The 18843-nt window shown below is 39.7% G+C and overlaps 1 protein-coding gene across 8 annotated transcripts in view; it reads right to left on the bottom strand.

The window, feature by feature from the left end:
• Positions 1–18843, bottom strand: part of si:ch211-200p22.4 (phosphatidylinositol-binding clathrin assembly protein) — an 80122-nt gene that overhangs the window by 54047 nt on the left and 7232 nt on the right. For all 8 annotated transcript variants that reach the window (XM_044184538.1, XM_044184540.1, XM_044184535.1 and 5 more), the window contains one exon: positions 5170–5312. In XM_044184538.1, coding sequence (XP_044040473.1) covers positions 5170–5312 — 143 coding nt within the window. The remainder of the gene's footprint in view (positions 1–5169; positions 5313–18843) is intronic.

Raw genomic sequence — 18843 nt, 5'->3', positions numbered from 1 at the left:
AATATCTCATTACATAAAGAAAACTTGGGGATAAAGCAGTCTTGGAGAATCAGTGGCAAGAAATACTGGGAAAGAAAAGAAATTCAGGTCGATTATGTGTCAAATACCCATTTGAAGAAGTGCTTTTAGCCTTTCAAAAATCGATTTTATAATAACTTTGACTTCTAAATGACCCCATTTCTTCCTCTTAGTCAAACACTCATTTCTTGTACAGCCATCCGCAACATCTTTCCCCCATTCTTGTAATTTTAGGAACAAACTAACTTTCCTCTTTTTATCCCGCATCCTCATTTCCTCTCTATCTTCCTATAACCTTGTTCAGGTCTTGGGTGGTCGAAGCATCGACACCCCCAGAAGAGAGACCCAGCAGTCTGAGTTCTCCAGTCCAGGGATGGAGTTCCCTAGAGGGGAGGGATGGGAGTACTGAGGCCAGGGTGAGGGGCTGGAAAATGGCTCTCCCAGCCATTGTTTGGGGTTTCCTGCAGGATTGTTTTTGGTACATATTGGCTTATCATACAAATGCTTGGAAGCAGAGGCACACGCTGATAAATGATAATAACTGAGACAATGGCTAGACAAGGAGTCAGGACTAAGCACTCATCACATCCCTATTTATAGATAGTTAAACTTTGTTAATCTGTAAAGTTCAGACTAGTGCCCTGCAAGTATCAGGACAGCCTTTCTGCCCACTTACTGTCACGAACACCCAGAAGTAGAAACAATGCGGTGCAAAATCCAGATTCTGCAGTGGTGTTTCTTTGAGATGTACTCTTAGAGTGGCTTTGTACCAGTACAAAAGTGAAATCGTGATCAAAGATATTGACTGACTCTTGATCACTCATAAGATTCAGAGTGTCACTGGGGAGTGAGCCAGGATTGCTTCTTGGCAGGGAAGAAAAAACTGGAGGTGAAGAACTGAATGAGTATCAATACTGGCCTGTCGACTACTCCTTCTCTCACACAGACACAAAATGCGCTATTACTCTAATCACAATCCCAAGCCCTTTGACAAATATGGCAGCTGAGGCAAAGAAGAGAAATTAAAACTTAATTCACCTGCTATTTGCTCTGAATGGTAAATATCTTACATTTGATTTCAAAGCATGGGCTGAATATACAACCAGGAACAGCAACATAAATAGGCTACATTTAAAACAGCTGCAATTTGTTGACATCCAGACAAACGTACAATGAATACAACAGCGGACTATATTTAAATATGCTCATATTACAGTCTGTTGATTCACAGTTGTTCACGACAGACTTGCAGGAGATGCAGAGTGAGGAAAGGCAAACTGTTGTAGTCTATATTACACTTCAACCAAAACTAAACGTTTTATAGTTAAGTCTTGTGTGATGTGTATCATGCAGTCTTACATATTTTACTGTTTTCAAACTACTAAAATGGCCAACAATACACTGTTAACAGTCTTGCCATCAATATCCATATCCCACAATTCCTTAGTGAGAGTGTAAATGTTCCTGTTGTCCTTGGTCAACCTGAGATGGTTGGCATTGAGTGTCTGTTATGTTACGTATTCATGGATATTTGTCAAAAATTTGTTAGAATTTTGAAAGTTGGCAGTTAAAACTTATATCAGTACTTTGAACTGAAAAAACCCCATTCCTTTCAACCTCTTCTTTCCTTCTCTACCTCCTTCTTTTCCTTCTTTCCATTTCTACTCCCTTCTTTACTTCACCTCCTCTTCTCTACCTCATCCTTTGCTTCCGTACCTCCTTCTTTCCTTCTCTACTTCTTGCATTTTTTCCTGTAGTCTTCTTCCATCTCAAAATACCCTACATATTGTGTTCATTTCTTAAAAAAAAAAAAAAACATTGTTAACTTGGACATTTTTATGTAGAGTGGAAAAGCCTCTGGAAGCGCAGCACTGAGTCCTTGGACGACTAAAACACTGTCACTGAAACCCAGACAAATGAAATTATTTCAGGCTCAGCAGCTCTTCAAGGCAGGGTGACCCAAGAAAATAACATTTCAGGGTGGAGCCTTCATCATATCAGAAGAGGGCTAATATCTAATATGTAAAGTGACACAAATCAGTTTTCTGAGTCAGCTATGTGAATGCTTTTATCCATCACAACGTTACCAAAAAATCTGTGGTAGCCCTTAAAATTAAATTATGTGACAAATGCTCTCTCTTTTCACTATAAAAACTGCTTGTGCATCAGTCACTACAGCTCATGTCAAGAAAGCTGTCTGTGATGTGTTTGCAGCTTTGATCAATGTAAATGTTGTTTACTATCAGAGCATTTATGGGACATTGTACAAGGCCATCTTCAGTGTGCCAACAAAGCTGGAACCAGTCAGCGTGTTGATCTGAAAAGGAATATACAGTCTATTGACCCCAATTCTGTGGGTCTGTGGTTTCTAATTTTACGGCCAGATTTCTCTCAGCTCGGACTATAATGGATGGGGCGGCCATGAGGGAGCAGGGACACCTGGCCGCTGAGCCTCAGTCAGCACCACTGTCCTGACAGGCCTGATGAATGCAGGCTGATGAGTACACACGCTTGCTGTACTACTAGCCTGAAGCCTCACTCTGTGGGGCTAAACCAGAACTGCACTGCTGTAATGTACTGTAGGTGTGTTTGTATTAGGGCTTTTAAATTACTGTATATTATATTGGTAGTTTCCAATATTAATAACTAAAAAGCAGCATATTGACAATAAAACACTGCATTTTAAATGTCCATTATACTTGAATTAATAGTAACTTTAATGCTTTAGTATAGCTAACAGAGTATGGCTGTGTGTTATTAATTTGTGGAACCAGATTACTATGTAGTACCATTCACATTGTATATCCAAAGCTTGACTTATTTACTTGCTACAGGGCATTGTTAAAAAATACAATGTAATATCAGGTGTTAATATTGCTTCTGTTCTAAATTGCAAAAGGCAAAAAGATGCTGTTTATTACTTAATATGCCAATATTAGGACTCCACAATAAATTGGAGACAATAAAAAGATGGAAAGACAATAATTTAAAGATATATTAATATAAAAAAAGATCTTAACTCTATTAAGATCTTTTAACTTAGTTATTGTTGACTAGGGTTAGATTTTTCATTATCTACCATAACAGAAGTTAAGCAAGGGCACAGTAGTTGTCATCTCTGCAGAGCCTTCTATGAGCTGCTCGTTATGTTGGTTATGCAGAAATTAGGGATTAACATGGTGTTGCAGTCATTGTTAAGTCACTCTGGGTGAGACATTCACATCAAAAAAAGGTTCAATCTGATAGTGACAACTCAGAGATGAATCAGCCTACAGTTTGGGAAAACCTCTAAACCACTTCCTGCTGTTCTGCAGTGACCTACTTTGCATGACTTGCTTTATCAAATATGTTGCAGGAATTTCCATGGCTTGAGCAAACATTTAGCACGGAGTGATCTGATGACCTGATGTCTCTCTGAACTACATGTCAGCTCTTTGCTTATGTAAGTGTCTTATTATTGAAGGTGCCATTCTGTCTCTAATGCACCTATACAGCCAACATAACATATTGTTTTGGGGTACTTTAACTAATTCTCTACACCTAAAATACAATTTTAGCAGCAGTAAAAATCAGCCAGACTGCTGTTTTGGGTGTCAGTGAGTTTAGCTTCTTTTGTATGCCAAAACACAATGATCTCACACCCAAGTCTTCCTCTAGATTAACGTAATAAACAAGGAACCAACAAAAGGAAGCGTTGCATAATGTCAAAACTAGTGATGTTGACTAAACAAGGAAGCAATGCTTCCCTCTTTTAATTGGAAATTGAAAGGAATGTGGCGCAGGGTGTGTCCGTTTTGGGAGGTGTTGGACAGCTGTGTGTGTTTGTGTACAAGAAGGATATATTATATATAGTATATAATCTTTGCATTCAAGACGTGTATTACTACAGTGTATATAATATGTATAATTATGCACATGAGCATAATTACCCACTATTTCACAGCAGTTACTGGATGTTGGTAACGGGGAACAGAAATGTTTTACAAAGACGAAAATGGATACAATCTGCAGAATACGAGTTGCTTTTTTAAAAGAATAGTTCGAAATTTTGGGAAATACGCTTTATTTGCTTATATTTTACAAGACTTAGATGTGCAAACAAAGGGGAAAAAAACTAGCTCGGCTCTGTTCAAAGGTAATAAAATCCACCTACCAGCACGTTGTTTTAATGTTTAAAAACATTATATCTTGTTTGTGTAATTCATACAAAAACCAAAGTGTAAAAGCAACACTTTGAGCTAAGCTAAGCTGCTGGCAGTAGCTTCATATTTACCGAACAGGCATGAGTGGCATCAATCTTCTCATGTCTTAAGTCAGAAAATAAAGGTAGCACTAAATAGATAACAAAAATTGACTTTGATAACTAGCTAGCCAAAAAGTCATTTGAAATTAAATAATAGTGGGCATACCGCACATCACGCAAACTACTGCAAATAGTCTAGGGATTATACATTTTATGATGTGATTAAAAGAAAAATGTCACAACAAAGCAACACACTGTGCTTGGACTGCTGTGTTCATAAAATATACATACAACAATATACCAGTATAGTAAGTACCAAATAGCACCAGTCCATCTGAATATCACCATGTTCTATGAATTATGTTTTAAAAGGAGTGAGTTCAGAACAGTCTGCAAACTAGATGATTAATGTAAATGCAAGCTGCAATAGTTTATTTGAAGAACAAAGCACATTCTATTTCTATCTTGTCAGAAATTGATAAAACTACAAGAAATGAAACTACAACTCACTCTGAATTAATCTCTCCTCTCCATTTCAAAAGCTGCACTGCAACTGCTGCATATAAATTGACAGATTTTGCTGACATGGGGTTTGATCAGATCTCTTCATGCAAAACAACTACAATGTCTGGTCAAAATCACAGTTAATCAAAAATCCAAAAGTTCTCCCAAATATAGCAGGGATTGCTTGAATTCCAATTATTCTGTTTGAAAGTCTGCAAATCCATGGAGGAACTGTGTTATTCTTCCAGCGTTCAACCATGTTTTTATTAAGTGCATTTATTTGATTATTCATTTGCTTCTATCCTTGTCCCCCATCTTGCTGCCAGCTCGTACTGAGCTAATTAATTTAGTTTGTGTTTGTGTGTGTATGTGTGTGTGTGTGTGTATGTGTGTAAGCCTCCTACCTCGTTGCCGTACATCATGAGGTGGTGGGTGGTGATAAGGGCTTTGAAGACCACCACCCAGCTGGAGTTGGCCGTGCGCTCAAACAGCGTGTCCGCCAGCTGGGGAATGTTCACATTCATCTCATTGGTGCAGTGGATCAGATCTGGCAGAAAAAAAAAAAAAAAAAAAAAAAAAAAAAGACACACAAAGAGTTACACAACCGCAGAAAACAAAGACCAGTAATGAGAAAAGCTTTTAAAAGGTTTGATAACCCTGATCGAGAAACAACAGCAAATTGTTTTTCACGTGTAGAAATGCAGACGTACAGACATACCAAGGACAGACAAACACAATGCACAAACTTCAGCTGAATTCTTAAGTGAATAACGTGTGAAGGACAGGTGCTCCTTTCCTGACTTTCACTCAGCTGCAACATCTCCCTCTTTTCTGTTCTCTTGAGACATGTTAGCAGAAGTTCAGGTGTCATTCATTCACTGAACCTGGAGGAAAATTTACCCTTCATGCAAGAATGTCAAGTTATACAACTCGCCAACTCTAATTAAAGATAAGGAGGGCTCGCTAAGATGCTATTATGTTGTGACATACACAAGTAAACAAGTGTTTACTCTGTATACTGTAAGGAGATATACTGCATGTTCTCAAGCAGTCTTCTATCTTTACAGTCATGTTGATAATTGTATTGGTCTTGATTATATTTTAAATAAGGTGTATTAAGGTATGTGCCACAGCCTGGCATCAGATTCTCAAAAGGAGACGATGTTTCATAAGTGTTTAATGTTACAGCAGTGTCCAAGGAAACAATTGGTAGATTAATCGATAATGAAAATAATATGCTGGTTGTGGAACTAAATGACAAAGTTTATTAAATTCTCTTCTTTTCTATTCTCTTCTAAGGACACAGGTGCAGACATACTGACATACACACAAATTCATCCACACATTACAGAAAACACACAGCCATACACACATGCCGATATATAATGTGCCGTCCTAAATTGACACATGCATTTTATATAGTTAGGCCTACATTAATGCCCGGGGATGTGACCACAATTTATTTTCAACTTCCATCAGGGCTTCCTGACAACTACAAGTCTGTATTAGCCTACATCATCTGCTGAAAGATCATATTTTATTAGTTCTTACCATGTTATATGCTGCTTTGATTTGAATGAATATATAATAAGGAAGAAACAAGGTGGAAGCATGTGACTGAGTGATGACTGGGTGTTGCAAGGGGTTTTTAGGAGACCTGGTAGAAGGTTTTACCAAACACACCGACATGAGCAAAATATATACAGTATACACACATTTTCTAACTTCTTCCCATTTACCCAAAATATGCAGACATTTGCGACGCAGATATTTAGGTTGAATGTAATATCCTCAATTTCTGAGGAGACATAAGTCCTATTTCTTTCACACAAATAAAGCAAAGATCTTATCAAGCTATCGATGTCCGTTCGTTTGGTACAAGCCAGCTTTATTTCAAGGGTGCCTGATATGATCTGACCAGATACTAACAGCGTGGCCCCACCTCACTGTTCTCACCACTGTAGTTGAGTTTGACTTTAACTGATTCTTTTTCAGGTCCGTAAGCTTATTATAAAGATTCGGTGTCTTCGCTCACAACAGGTAACACACACAGCGATCCCCTCAAGCACAAACATCAATAAAGACACACACGGCTAAATTGATCATTCACACCACATACTAGGGGTTTTTTTTGTTTCGTTTCTCCAGTGTCCTCCACCCCTTTCATTCCTTCGCCTTTACGTCCAAACCTTTCTTTCTCTCTCTCCCTCCATCCACCTCCTCTCCCTGTCCTTTGTTGCTCACCACAGGACACTATGAGCTGCCGACTCTCACACCTGGTAACTACGGAAACAGCTTCTCATTAGACTACTGGAGGACTGTAACAGGGAGAGTCCCGTCGGGAGACTTCATCATCATAATCAGGTGCGCACGCACATACAAGCATGCGCAGGTGTGCACACTCATTCACTTAAGCACATCTTCACTCTTTCCTTCACTCACTTAACACATTATCTCCCTCAAGCACTTGCCCCCCCACGTGCGTGCGCACACACACACACACATATATATACAGTAACAAAAACACAGCAGACTTCCAGTCCAGCATTATTCTCAACATGGCACCTCTTCCACTTCTTCTCCAATTACACACACACACACACACACACACACACACACACACACACACACACACACACACACACACACACACCAGGCGGTGGTCTATTTAGTCAATACAAATGAGTATAATGTAATACAAAAGGTACATTACAGTACAATACATCCATTTAGCTGCATGTAGTGGTGTGAATGACATCCAACCAGAGCAACGTTTAGTGGCTAACGGTATCTGAATTGCAGTTTAACACACAGAGAGGATTTCACGCCTACTGGGAAATGTTCCAGCCCTATGAATGCATCAGCATGTTGAATGAGTCTTTTCAATAGCAGCCTTGCTCTGACTGTTAGCCGCACTTTGTCTTTCTGTCTCTCTGCAACTCTTCTTCCCTCCTACTGCATCCCTGCATATTACTAATGCTGATTGGAAACAATTAATATCTCTGGACGGGAAACAGGCATTAAGAGGGACTGGTGGCTTTGTTAATGAATTAGCTGCCTCACGTCTCTTCTCCATCCACCTCTTTTATTTCTGCAAATGCCTTTCCTTTCAGTCTATCCTCCGTCTGTCCATCTCGGCTTCTTTTTAAACAGAGCTCATGTTTTTTCATTAGGTCTGGAGTGGTGTGAGAGAGAGAACTAAGAGAAGGACTGATTAGGTCTGTGGGGACGCTCATGCATGAGTGTGTGTGTGTGTGAGTGATAATGTAAAGAGGGTACATGTGCTGACTTAATCAGGCAGAGTGGGAAGCATTAGATGCCACTGATCCCAGACCAGGGAGAAAAAGGGAAGGCAAGGCGATTGAGGCAAACATATGGCACAGAAAAAAAGGAGAGTAGGGGTAAAGAGAAGCAGACAGAAAGAGAATAGAGAGGGAAGGGAGTAAAAGACAGAGAAATGAGGGAGGATATGAGTCAAACAGAGAGGTAGAAAGAGAGAAAACCAGATAAAAATAAAGAGAAACAGACGAGTGACCATGAATAGAGGAAAGGAGAAAGAGATAGTCAAACGAAAAAAGGATAATGAGACATGAGAGACATGAGTGTCTCTTCATCTGGACAATTTGCAGGAATCCACACACAGCTCGACAAGCCTCCTCGCCTGGCTTTATCTCTCCTCCCTTTCCTGACGTGGTCCGCAGCAGAAACAGGTCTGAGGGTGTTTTTTTTTTCCCCTTCTAGCAAACCCTCAGCAATTATTCTGACCACAAATGGAAAAATACATAAGATTCAGTCTAACAAGCCTCAGCCTCAGGCTCTGACCGACACCTCAACGTCCTGCGAGCAATTACCTGCACAACAGCTGCACAAGGAATCTGACCCGGCTAATTGACACCGACAAATTACAAGATAGTTAAACAACAGAGGACTGAAGCGCTCGGTGTAAGAAATTTTAACACAATGTCAAAAGTCTATCTTAGCTTAAAAGTATACTTGTAGTTGAGTCGAAGGGTCTTGGTGGAAACTTGACTGTTTTGTATGAATATAATTGGTCTGTTCTGCATAAGGTTAACCTAGTGCTGTTTGTATAGGCTGGGCAGATATTATATCATTGCCTCCGCCGAGGAGGTTTTGTTTTCAGTGCTGTTTGTCTGTCTGTCAGCAGGAATACGGAAAAAGGGTGTATCATGGGCCAAGGAAGAACCCATTACATTTTGGGGTGGATCCAAATCACGGGGAGGATGCACAAATTACTTTAACTTTCGTTAACATTGCAAGGTCAATTGTGAGCTGAGATGATGAGGTTTCAGCTGACACCACCATATTTTGACATACTGTAACTCTTATAATTTTGGAAATATATCAAGAAGCGCTTGCAGATTTGCATATCACAGAAGACTGGACTATTGACCTTGGAGGAGGTCTGCGCTCTCCGAGTGCCCTTCTAGTTTGATAATTTTATTCTTTATAACTTTTTCCTTATTATCTATTTACAGAATAGTGTATGCGTTGTGTATACAGAGATTTTAGATAATCAGACTGCATTACATTGAGCTGTATGGTGACTTTGAGTATGATAGTCTAATTTAGAGTGCCCACTGCAACAGTGCAAAATAAGTATTTATGAATTTTGGTGGCAAATTTTTAAAAGCTTCAAGTTAGTGTATGCACAGCCCGTAGGCAAGAACAATGCCAAGAGAAAGGATGCTCCCAAAAAGACGATTTATTAAGTACAATTATAACGTTGCAGCCCAAGTATATATGGATTGGCAGACAGAGTTGGTGGTTCCCAATTTTGAACAATTTGTCCCAGGGTCCTAGAAAGGAGGAATCCAGCCAAAAGCTAAACCTCATATTCAGAAGGAGCAATCGTCCAGGAGTAGTAGGAGGAAATCTGAGCTATTTAGCAAAACCTGCTGCCATGGCAACCTGGACCCAAATAAGCCAAATGTTTTCAAATGAGTCTGCACTGTCAGTGTTAATTTGTGTCTTCCTTTCTTCTGCAAGCCTTCTCCTCTCTCTTACATTTAGTTTTCCCTCATCTGTTAATCTTCTGTCATCTCCAAAAGAATTGTTGCTGCCTTATACAAGAAATTAGCACTGTGATTACCTAACACACTTGCATACACACATGTGGGAGGAATGACTGCTGAGTAAATGTGATCTCATTCCCAACAGTGACCTTCTCTGTTCCTCTCTGATCTGAGGTCCATTGTTACTGGTCATCTGTTGACCTCTGCGGCCTTTGATCACACCACAATAGTCCAGAGACTTCCTGGTACCAAGGGACCAGTGTGAGAGCTGGAATAACCAGACTCGGGATCTGATGAGGAGGAAGTATGTGCTCGTGTGTATGCTTGCTGCATTTTGATGAAATAAAACAAGAGAAATGTATCGGTATTCTGTGACATGGTTGTTATTTCGGTTTGTCAGTCGTGCCAGTAAGCATCTTCAAACCTGAACTTGAAGGACTGCCTGTTTGTGTGTGTGTTTGCGAGAGTGTGAGAGAGAAAGCAGGTGGTCAGATCAAGCAGAGGAAGAAGGGCAGGAGGACGAGACAGAGATCACATCTGGCCCAGCTGGCTACCTTCTATCTGTGCTCTCCTCTCATCTCTTCATCCACCTTTAAGTCTCCCATATCCACCCGCTTCTAGGCAATACACACACGCACACACACACACAAACACACACACACAAACTCCTGCTTGTCTATCCACTTTCATCTCCTTCTTCATCTCTTCTGATCTGCAAACAAACTTGTCTCCTGTCCCTGAGTCCCTTTCTATTTCTTTGTCTGTCTGGTGCATCAACGTAGAAAATAAAACGAAAAAATGGCTAAAGAATCCTCACAATCCACTCAAGAGCACAAACCATAGCATATTTAAAATGTAAGCATTAACAGCTATTTTGAAGAATCAGAAGTGCACGTTCGGACAGATCATATCAGTTTTATCCTGCAGCCAATCTAACCCCAATTTTACAGTTGGATTCGGTGTAGGGATGATAATGATTAGGCTAATCGAAGATTGATTAACCACTGTTAAGAATTTGATTCGTCAAGAATGTATTAACCAACAATGTGCAAAGTTGGCACAACGTTATTTGCTTTGTAAGTGCTATGCTTGCTTGTTCTCATTATGTTTATGTCCTCAAAAGGTGAGGTTGTATCTTGTGCAGAACTTTCATCTTCAAAGTTATTAATACTGTTTGGTCATTTTGAATAATGCTGGGTGGAGCAGGAGCTGAGCAGAAACAGCAAGCTTGTATTTCATTGATGATTTAAAATAGCTACTTAACTGCAGAAACAGCTAATGTCAATTGTTTGAATAAAGCTTTCATAGAGGAAAAGCAGATTTTCTCATTCAACATGTTTTTTATTCATTAACTGATCATTTTTCATTGACATGAGTAAAAATCAATTGAAAAAGATTCTATTTCAATTTCTAAACATTGGCAACCTTAAACCTTTAATAACTGCTAGCTGTTTTTAGTCTCCACCAACGTCTGAGGGAAATATCTGACTCTTTAGCTGCTAAATGCTCCAGCATATTCACCAGCTAGTCGCAACAGTCCTGTAAACTGCGAGTATATATAGTCACATACTGTATAGTGTAACTATTCATGTCACAGTTTAGTGCCGTGACTCATGACTACTGTAGCCAACTATAATTTACATTACTTTTAGACTGAAAATTACCTTTATTTGAAACTGAATTTTTTCGTGCAAAAATAAAAATCTATGCACCAGCCCTAATCTGAATATTAATTGTGCTTAGTCACTGAGACAGGTTCTTGTCCATGTTTCTTGCTTTGAAACATGTTGTCATCCACGTTCCATGTTCTGAATAGGCTTTGGCTGACTATTTGCATTTATTTCAGTCATCTGAACACTCATATTGCCTGCTCATTCTTTTAAACTTGGCTGGATTTGAAGATTCTGGACAAAATATGCAGCCTGGAAATGACTGTTAGCTAGGCCAAACCACTTTATCGCTGGAGTAAGAAAATCAGTCAGAAATATGTGGACATATGTACAGTATCTTGACACAGAACAGCCTTTACATGATTGACTGTCTTATGTCCAATTACTACACTTTCAGCTGAAAAACACCTAAAATATCCTGATGTTTGCAGCCTTCCTGCATGATCAGAACCGAACTAAAACCAATAAAATTATTTGCTGATCTCAAGGGAATTTTCTCTTTTTGGTCTCGCCAAGGAGGTCAGAGGTCAACTATGCTACAGAGCAACACCTCTGTTGCTGGTAGGTATTCAATGTCTTGCTCAAGGACATTTCCGCTGGCTGGATACATGCCAACAAGAAGACTTGAATGCTGGTCGCACAGTTGAAGGATGGTGTCTCTAACTGCTCGACCACCCTGCCGTTCCAATCACTCCACAGGGAATTGAGATTATCAAGGTTTAATAACACTACTAACTGAACAAGGGTACTGCCACAGAGTTGACTGACCTTCATTCACAATCTGCACAGGTACCGAGTAACAGGGGGATGTACACACAGATGAAAAGCCAGACATAGAAAGCACTGGGAGGAGTGCGGCCCCAATCTGTTAAAGATTAACGCTCCGCAGTATCAGCACCTTGTCTGGCATGTACTAGTAATCTCCTTCTCTCCTCTGTCTCCCTCTGTGTTAGGGACTGCAGATAGAGTTTGCCTCAAAAGAGGATTCCCCATCGACCCCTCCCTCCTTTCCTTTCTTCCCCTCTCAAATCCTTCTGATAGGAGTTGGAGAAGGAGAAGAGAGAGGTGTGAAGAATTGTAAGAGAACTGTAAGCATAACCAAATTTGAAAACGCATGTTTTGCTTTCGTTTTTGGCTTTACAATAACACTAAGCCGGCGTTTTAAAACCCCTAACTAACAGTACTTTTTGTAAATACTTTGTACACTTTGTAGTGTTGAGAGGAAAGCAAAGCTTTTACTACACAATGAAGTACACCTTCACAGACTCTGTCACATCCAATTCTTTCTATGGTCACTCACTTTACTGCCAATGTAGTCCATGACATCTCAGAGGTTTTATCATTGATCTGTATTTATGTTTATGCTGTCAGACGACTTCGAGAATAAAACAGTGATTTGACGGACTGTCTTATGGCAGCAGCACAGGAGTTACTGTTCACTGTGGTTAACAGGTAGCATTTACGAGCCACAAACAAAAAATTATTTTATTCTCATGACAGAAACAGAAAAATGTCAATGACAACTAAATTGCATTTCCGCGGTATGTTAAAAGACAAAATAAGTGATCACGTAGAGAAGGGGGTAACAGAATGAACAGACTGTTTCTGTGTTTTCCTTTTTTTCCTCTATTGCCAATTTAGAGTGGACAGAGAACTTCTTGAAAATGACCTGAAAATGTGGACAGGATGTCTCTTTTATCTTATGTGGACTTATGTGGGCCTGTTGTAAGACGACTTCTAGAGCATTAAAAGTGATTTGATTGACAATCTCAGTGCAACAGAACAGGAATTGTGCTTTGCCCTGATTAACAGCTAGCATTTAAAAGCTGAAATCAAATCCCTATTTTATTCTTGTTGTTTGGTCTGTCAGTTGGCTGTTATCAGACAGCAAAGAGAACCACTAAGCTGCGTATTCAGCTATGCTGAAACAAATTAAAAGCTACAAAACTGACCTAGACTGTGCCTGCACTGCTAACGGGAGGGGAGGAAGAGATTTAGCTGTTTTCATAAAGTTTAGGCATTTCAGTGTGGAGAACTTTTGAAAAATTACCTGGTTGGACGGAAGTCATTTTCACATGTAAATGGTATATTCATTTCTATCCACCTTAGTGTGGACTAGGCCCAAAGTAGAGGAGAAGAGAGGGATTACTGACATTAGAAAAAGGATTGGGTTCCGGCCATATTTGACGAACCCAGTATACCATTTCTTAGTCACTGCTGTTAATGAAATGATAAAAATGCAACTTAAAAACGTTCCACTACAATAGAGCTGAGTTGATAGACAGAATAAAAGTAATAGCAACTATTTTGAAAATTGCTTCATTTTCATCTTTCAAGCCAAATCACCAAAGATTCTCTAGTTCTAGCTTCAAGTTTGAGGATTTGCTGCTTTTCTTTGTCTTATGTAATCGTAAACCAAACAACTTTGGGTTTGGGACATTTTTCAGCCCAAAGAAATCCTCGATTAACCAGAAAAATAATTGTTATTTGCAATTATCTACAACATGAGCCAAGCCAAAAAAGTGTGGTTACAGCCTTATGTTACCTTATACATAGAAGAATGATCCCAAGCAGTAAGGTCGCTAGATTTTAAATTGAAAAAAATAAAATAAAATAAAGAAAAAAAGACCACTGCTATCAGATCAGTAGTCGATCTGCCCAAATCCCTGAGAATCTGTATGTGGGAGGACAGGGAGGAAAGATGGAAAGAGGGATGAGATGATGAGCAAGGAAGTAAGGGAGGAGGAGAAATAGAGAGAGCAGAAACAGAGAATTAAGGAGGGTAGAAAGAGGCAGAGAGTGTAGACACTTAGACAAAGTGTCACCAGAAGTTGGTCTATTAATAAACTAGCTCTGGTTCTATAGCTTTAATTCTCCCCTTGAGGTCTTAAATAACAGCGGTCTCTCCTCTGTCTCTCTTAGTCACACAGAAATATATAGAGACAGAGAATAAGGGACAGTCAAACTCTTTCGTCTCCAACTGCTGTGTTTTCATGGGAGGATTCGGGAAATCTTGTCAAGTGAATAGGATTGAAGTCTCTGCTTGTATGTCTCTGAGAGTGTGTCTGTGCGAGAACGCCTTGGGGGGAACGTCTACCGGTTCCTGTCAGAAAAAGACAGTGACACCGACAGAGAGAATGGCAGGCAGGCAGACAGACGTACATGCACACAGGTAGAGAACAGGAAGAAAAACAAGCAGTTGAACCCAGCCAAAGGCTCCAGAGAGAACACGGCTAAAAATAACCAGACATCAGAACGGGGCAGCTACAGAAGCACTGAATGTTCCCAAACACACGCACACAAACACAGACGCAGATAAAGCCTATTTAAAACCATGCACTATCATTACTTAATACACAAAATGCATAAAATTAGTATGTAGTGTTCCCTCTGTATAGTACACTACATTGGATTTGTGTAGTCGAGGTGACAGCGTGGGTTCACGTGAGAAGGACACTTAACCCCAACTAGTCCAGTGACATTTCCATGGATAAATAAAGGTTAAATACATTCTTAGTGTACCGATAACTGTTCTTCGAGATCTGTGGACGCAGATGCTAAATAATAATTAACAGTCCTACAAGTACACTAGCTTGTTAGCCAACTTGCAGTAATTTACACAGCGCTAGCTTGCAGCTTGTTTGCTGCTGAGAATAATTTGAGATTTATGGTTAATGTCCATTTTTCTGTCTACCAATGAGAGAAAGGCATTTAATTAATAAATTCTCAGAGTACTGATTTAATTTTAAAAAATGGCAGTTTTTAAAGGAGGTTTAAGGGTTTTAAGCTTGATGACAAGGATTTTTTTCAGATATTTCAATGGGTTATGAAAGTGTTTTTAGACAAAGATAAGCAATTTTCTCAACCCATGGAGGAACATTTAAGTTATCTGCAAATAATAAATCACCATACTTGGTTGTTTCACTGTTTTAAAGCTGCATTAACTGACTTTTCTAGCCTCTTGGAGGCTGCAGAACAAGTTGAAAACACAACATTTTCATACGTTATTACCTTCTGAAGTTATGTTCAACGTGTTAGCAAATAATTGCAAATCTACACATTCAGGATACACAGAGCAACATGACCATTCATTTGGAGTCCTGTTTCCGCCCACATGAAGAATGTAAGTCCAATATTCGATTTCCTTTTAGCTCTGTTTTCACCCACTCCTAAGAAAAATATCTAGGTCTTTAGCTGCTAAATGCCCCACTATGTTTACTAGCTGATTGCTCATTTTGCCTGTCTGCCACTTAGTGGTGGGCAGGTAGTTTACAGTGGATTTTTCAGAGCTTTTTCCACTGAAAACAGCTTTCACCTGCGGCTAGAAACAAGGTTGTTGAGAGAGGTGAGAGTGAGCCAAAACGGTAAAGTTGCAGACCAGAAAACCAAAACAATGAGCTTAAAGAGCGTCAGTGCCCCATAGAGCTGAGGGAAACTGGTTGATCATTTTCTTTGGGGTTTGTCACTACAGGCGACCCCTTTCACATTACACACAGTCATTTGATCCATTGTTAGTATACAAATACTGATTAGTGCAGCTTTAAGACTTGCATGTCTCTATGACGTGTACAGGAGCACTTCTGATTGACCACATCAAATAAGATGCAGGGTGGTAACTTGCCACTTGCTCATCAATACTGACTTCAAAGAAGCATTTATAATTCAGGTATATATGGTAGTGCTATGGCTGAAGGAGCAGGGGGGATTTGGGATGTTGAAGATGTGGTTAACTTTATTATTTAATAATAAATTAGTACATGATAGGAAAAAATGTGTGGAATTATGCAAAAGAAAGCGAATTACATTGGGAATTTCTAGCATGACTTTAGCATGACTAATGTAATTTAAAGCAAACTAAGACTTTCAAGTAATGTCACAAATGTTTTATAGACCCTGAATTATGTATTAGACTCTAAAAAAGCAGGCTGCTTCTATACTGCTTCTCCTCAGTGTTGCTTTATAGCATGATCTGGTCAGGTGAGGTCCTGTTGAATGTGCTTTCAAGTGAAGTGTGCAGTGATATTTGTTCACTCAATCATTACTTGAGTGCGCAGTGGGTATTACGTATTCACTGACTGTGTAGCGTGTATGCAACTGCTTCCATACACTCAAAGAGACTGAAGCACTCTTACAGAGAGGCAAAAACACCACTACAGTTTCTCCCTCTTCCCACACGCAAACACACAGAGAGTCTCACACACTCAAACAATTGACATGCATTCCCTTGAGCTTCACTTGAAACAGACGTATCCAGACAGTCAGCAGTAAGCCTTTTTCCTGCCCGGTAGTCTAAACTGGGCCTATCTCGGCGCTGCAGCCAGGGGAGGGGCTGTACCGCTCTGTTAAGATAGCATTAGACTCACCTACAATCACTTAAGACACAGACGACCCCACCATGTTACTAACCAGCTACACCCTTCAGCAGCAGGTCTAATCAGGGCTGGAATCAATGTAACACAAATAGCAGGAAATAAGCTGGACCATTTGTATCCTTAAATGTCCTTAAATTACACTGAACCCTTTCAGTTCCCTGAATACTTTTTTTAGTGGTATTCAGTGGATGGCAATAAATCACTCCATGTGTGTACACTGTGCAATGGGAGAGCAGTAGAGTAACAGAGTGACAGAATGACAGAAAAGGAAAACACTAAATATGGGGAGGAATCAAGATTCAAAAGCAAATATATTGATCTTTAAAGACAAATTGATGTTTTAATTCTCCACACGTTTAGTGTAAAGAATAACTACAATGACACTGTAGCTACTGTGCATATTTTTTCAAAAGATGATAAAACCGTTTTTTGACATATTTGTGGAAACAGCATCTTAGCTTCCCATGGCACTGTTTGACTGACATTTAAGACCCAGTGTTGTGAGGAGACACGTTGTCAACTTCCACTACTGACTAGAGCACGTCATAGCCCTGTTTAGCCTATGACCGTTTATACAATATTTCCCTTTTTCAACAAGCCCACATAGTGTTGACTTTCAACTATTAGCAATTTAAGAAGTCTGTCCCTTTAAAGCGTGTAACATTTGGGAGGACCCATCAAGCTGTTAAGTTCATATTCCACTCAGAAAGTGGAAGCTAGCAGGCTAGGCTAACTAACTTTCACTCAGAAAGTGGAAGCTAGTTAGTCTAGGTGGCTAATGTTAGCACTGATTCCCACAGGACGTGTATTTTCTTTTATGTTATTTCAACACTTGCTTAGTAATCGGCGGCTCCTGCACACACAGTACAGAAAGGAGAGAGTCTAGCTAGCATTAACTGTCTGTCAGTGATGACAAATGAGGAGACTGTCAAAACTCACAGCAACAGGTAATAGTAGCTAACGTAAAGAATCACAGAGTCACAGAGAAATGTTGTGGGGGCTCAAATCACAGATGGGACTAAAGCAACAGCTAACAACATTAGCACACACACATATTGGACTTTAAGGGAAAGAAAACAGTTAACCAACTATTTTTTGAAGATTATTTTTATGTTTCCTCACTTCCACTTAAAAAAAATTCAACATTATTCTTAAAATCCTATTCATTATTGTACAGGGGAAATAAATGTTTGTATAACAACTTTGAAATAATCCCAGTTTTAAGGTTTGGCTAAAAAAGGCCCAACACAACTTGATGTTAAAGGACATGTGGGCCAGCAGCTCAGCCAGCTGGTAAAAATGATGTGGCATGTTGTATTAAGTTACCATAACCTTAGCTGCTACTGAGTAGAAAGCCTGAAAATGACCTCAGTACTCACAGGACAGCCTGACTAAGCAGCTGAGCCAAAAGCTGTGGTTAAGATTTCGGCTAAGATTGGCATGTAGGTGGGTAAAAAAACTGCCTGACCAGGGTGGGACGACACCAACAGCAGCTTACCAGCCAAATTGGTCATTTTGACTCTGGCTAAAGTAAGTCTGTCCACCTGACAGCAACTTTTGGAAGTCCTGTTATAGTATGAAAAACAACATCACCAGGGATTTTTAAAATTGTAAACAAAAACAGATTCCTTTACTGGGCTCTACTGTTAAGTTATACTTTCCATATTCGCATAGCTGTGATGGTCCACATACCGTAAATGTTGTCATTTGTCTGCATGACTGTAGCCTATGTGCCTACAAACATGAGTCAACACATCAGTGTATGCAGACACCTAATGTAGTATTAATAAAACCATGTGCATGTCCACTGTCCATGTCCACATCCATTTTAGAGTATATCTGGGCTGACAAGCAATGCACATGGACAATGCATCTAGCAATAGCCAACAAAGCCAACAAAAGGGTCAAAAACATGTCGAACGTTTCCTAGCAACTCCACAAGAGATGCTGCAATAAACATGTATCACTGGGATTATTTAACGTTCATTACAGGGGAGTTCTCT

Source organism: Siniperca chuatsi, linkage group LG22, assembly GCF_020085105.1.
Source record: "Siniperca chuatsi isolate FFG_IHB_CAS linkage group LG22, ASM2008510v1, whole genome shotgun sequence".
NCBI classification, from domain to species: Eukaryota; Metazoa; Chordata; class Actinopteri; order Centrarchiformes; family Sinipercidae; genus Siniperca; species Siniperca chuatsi.
Note: the sequence above shows the minus strand (reverse complement) of the source record. Positions and strands in the feature narration are given on the sequence as shown.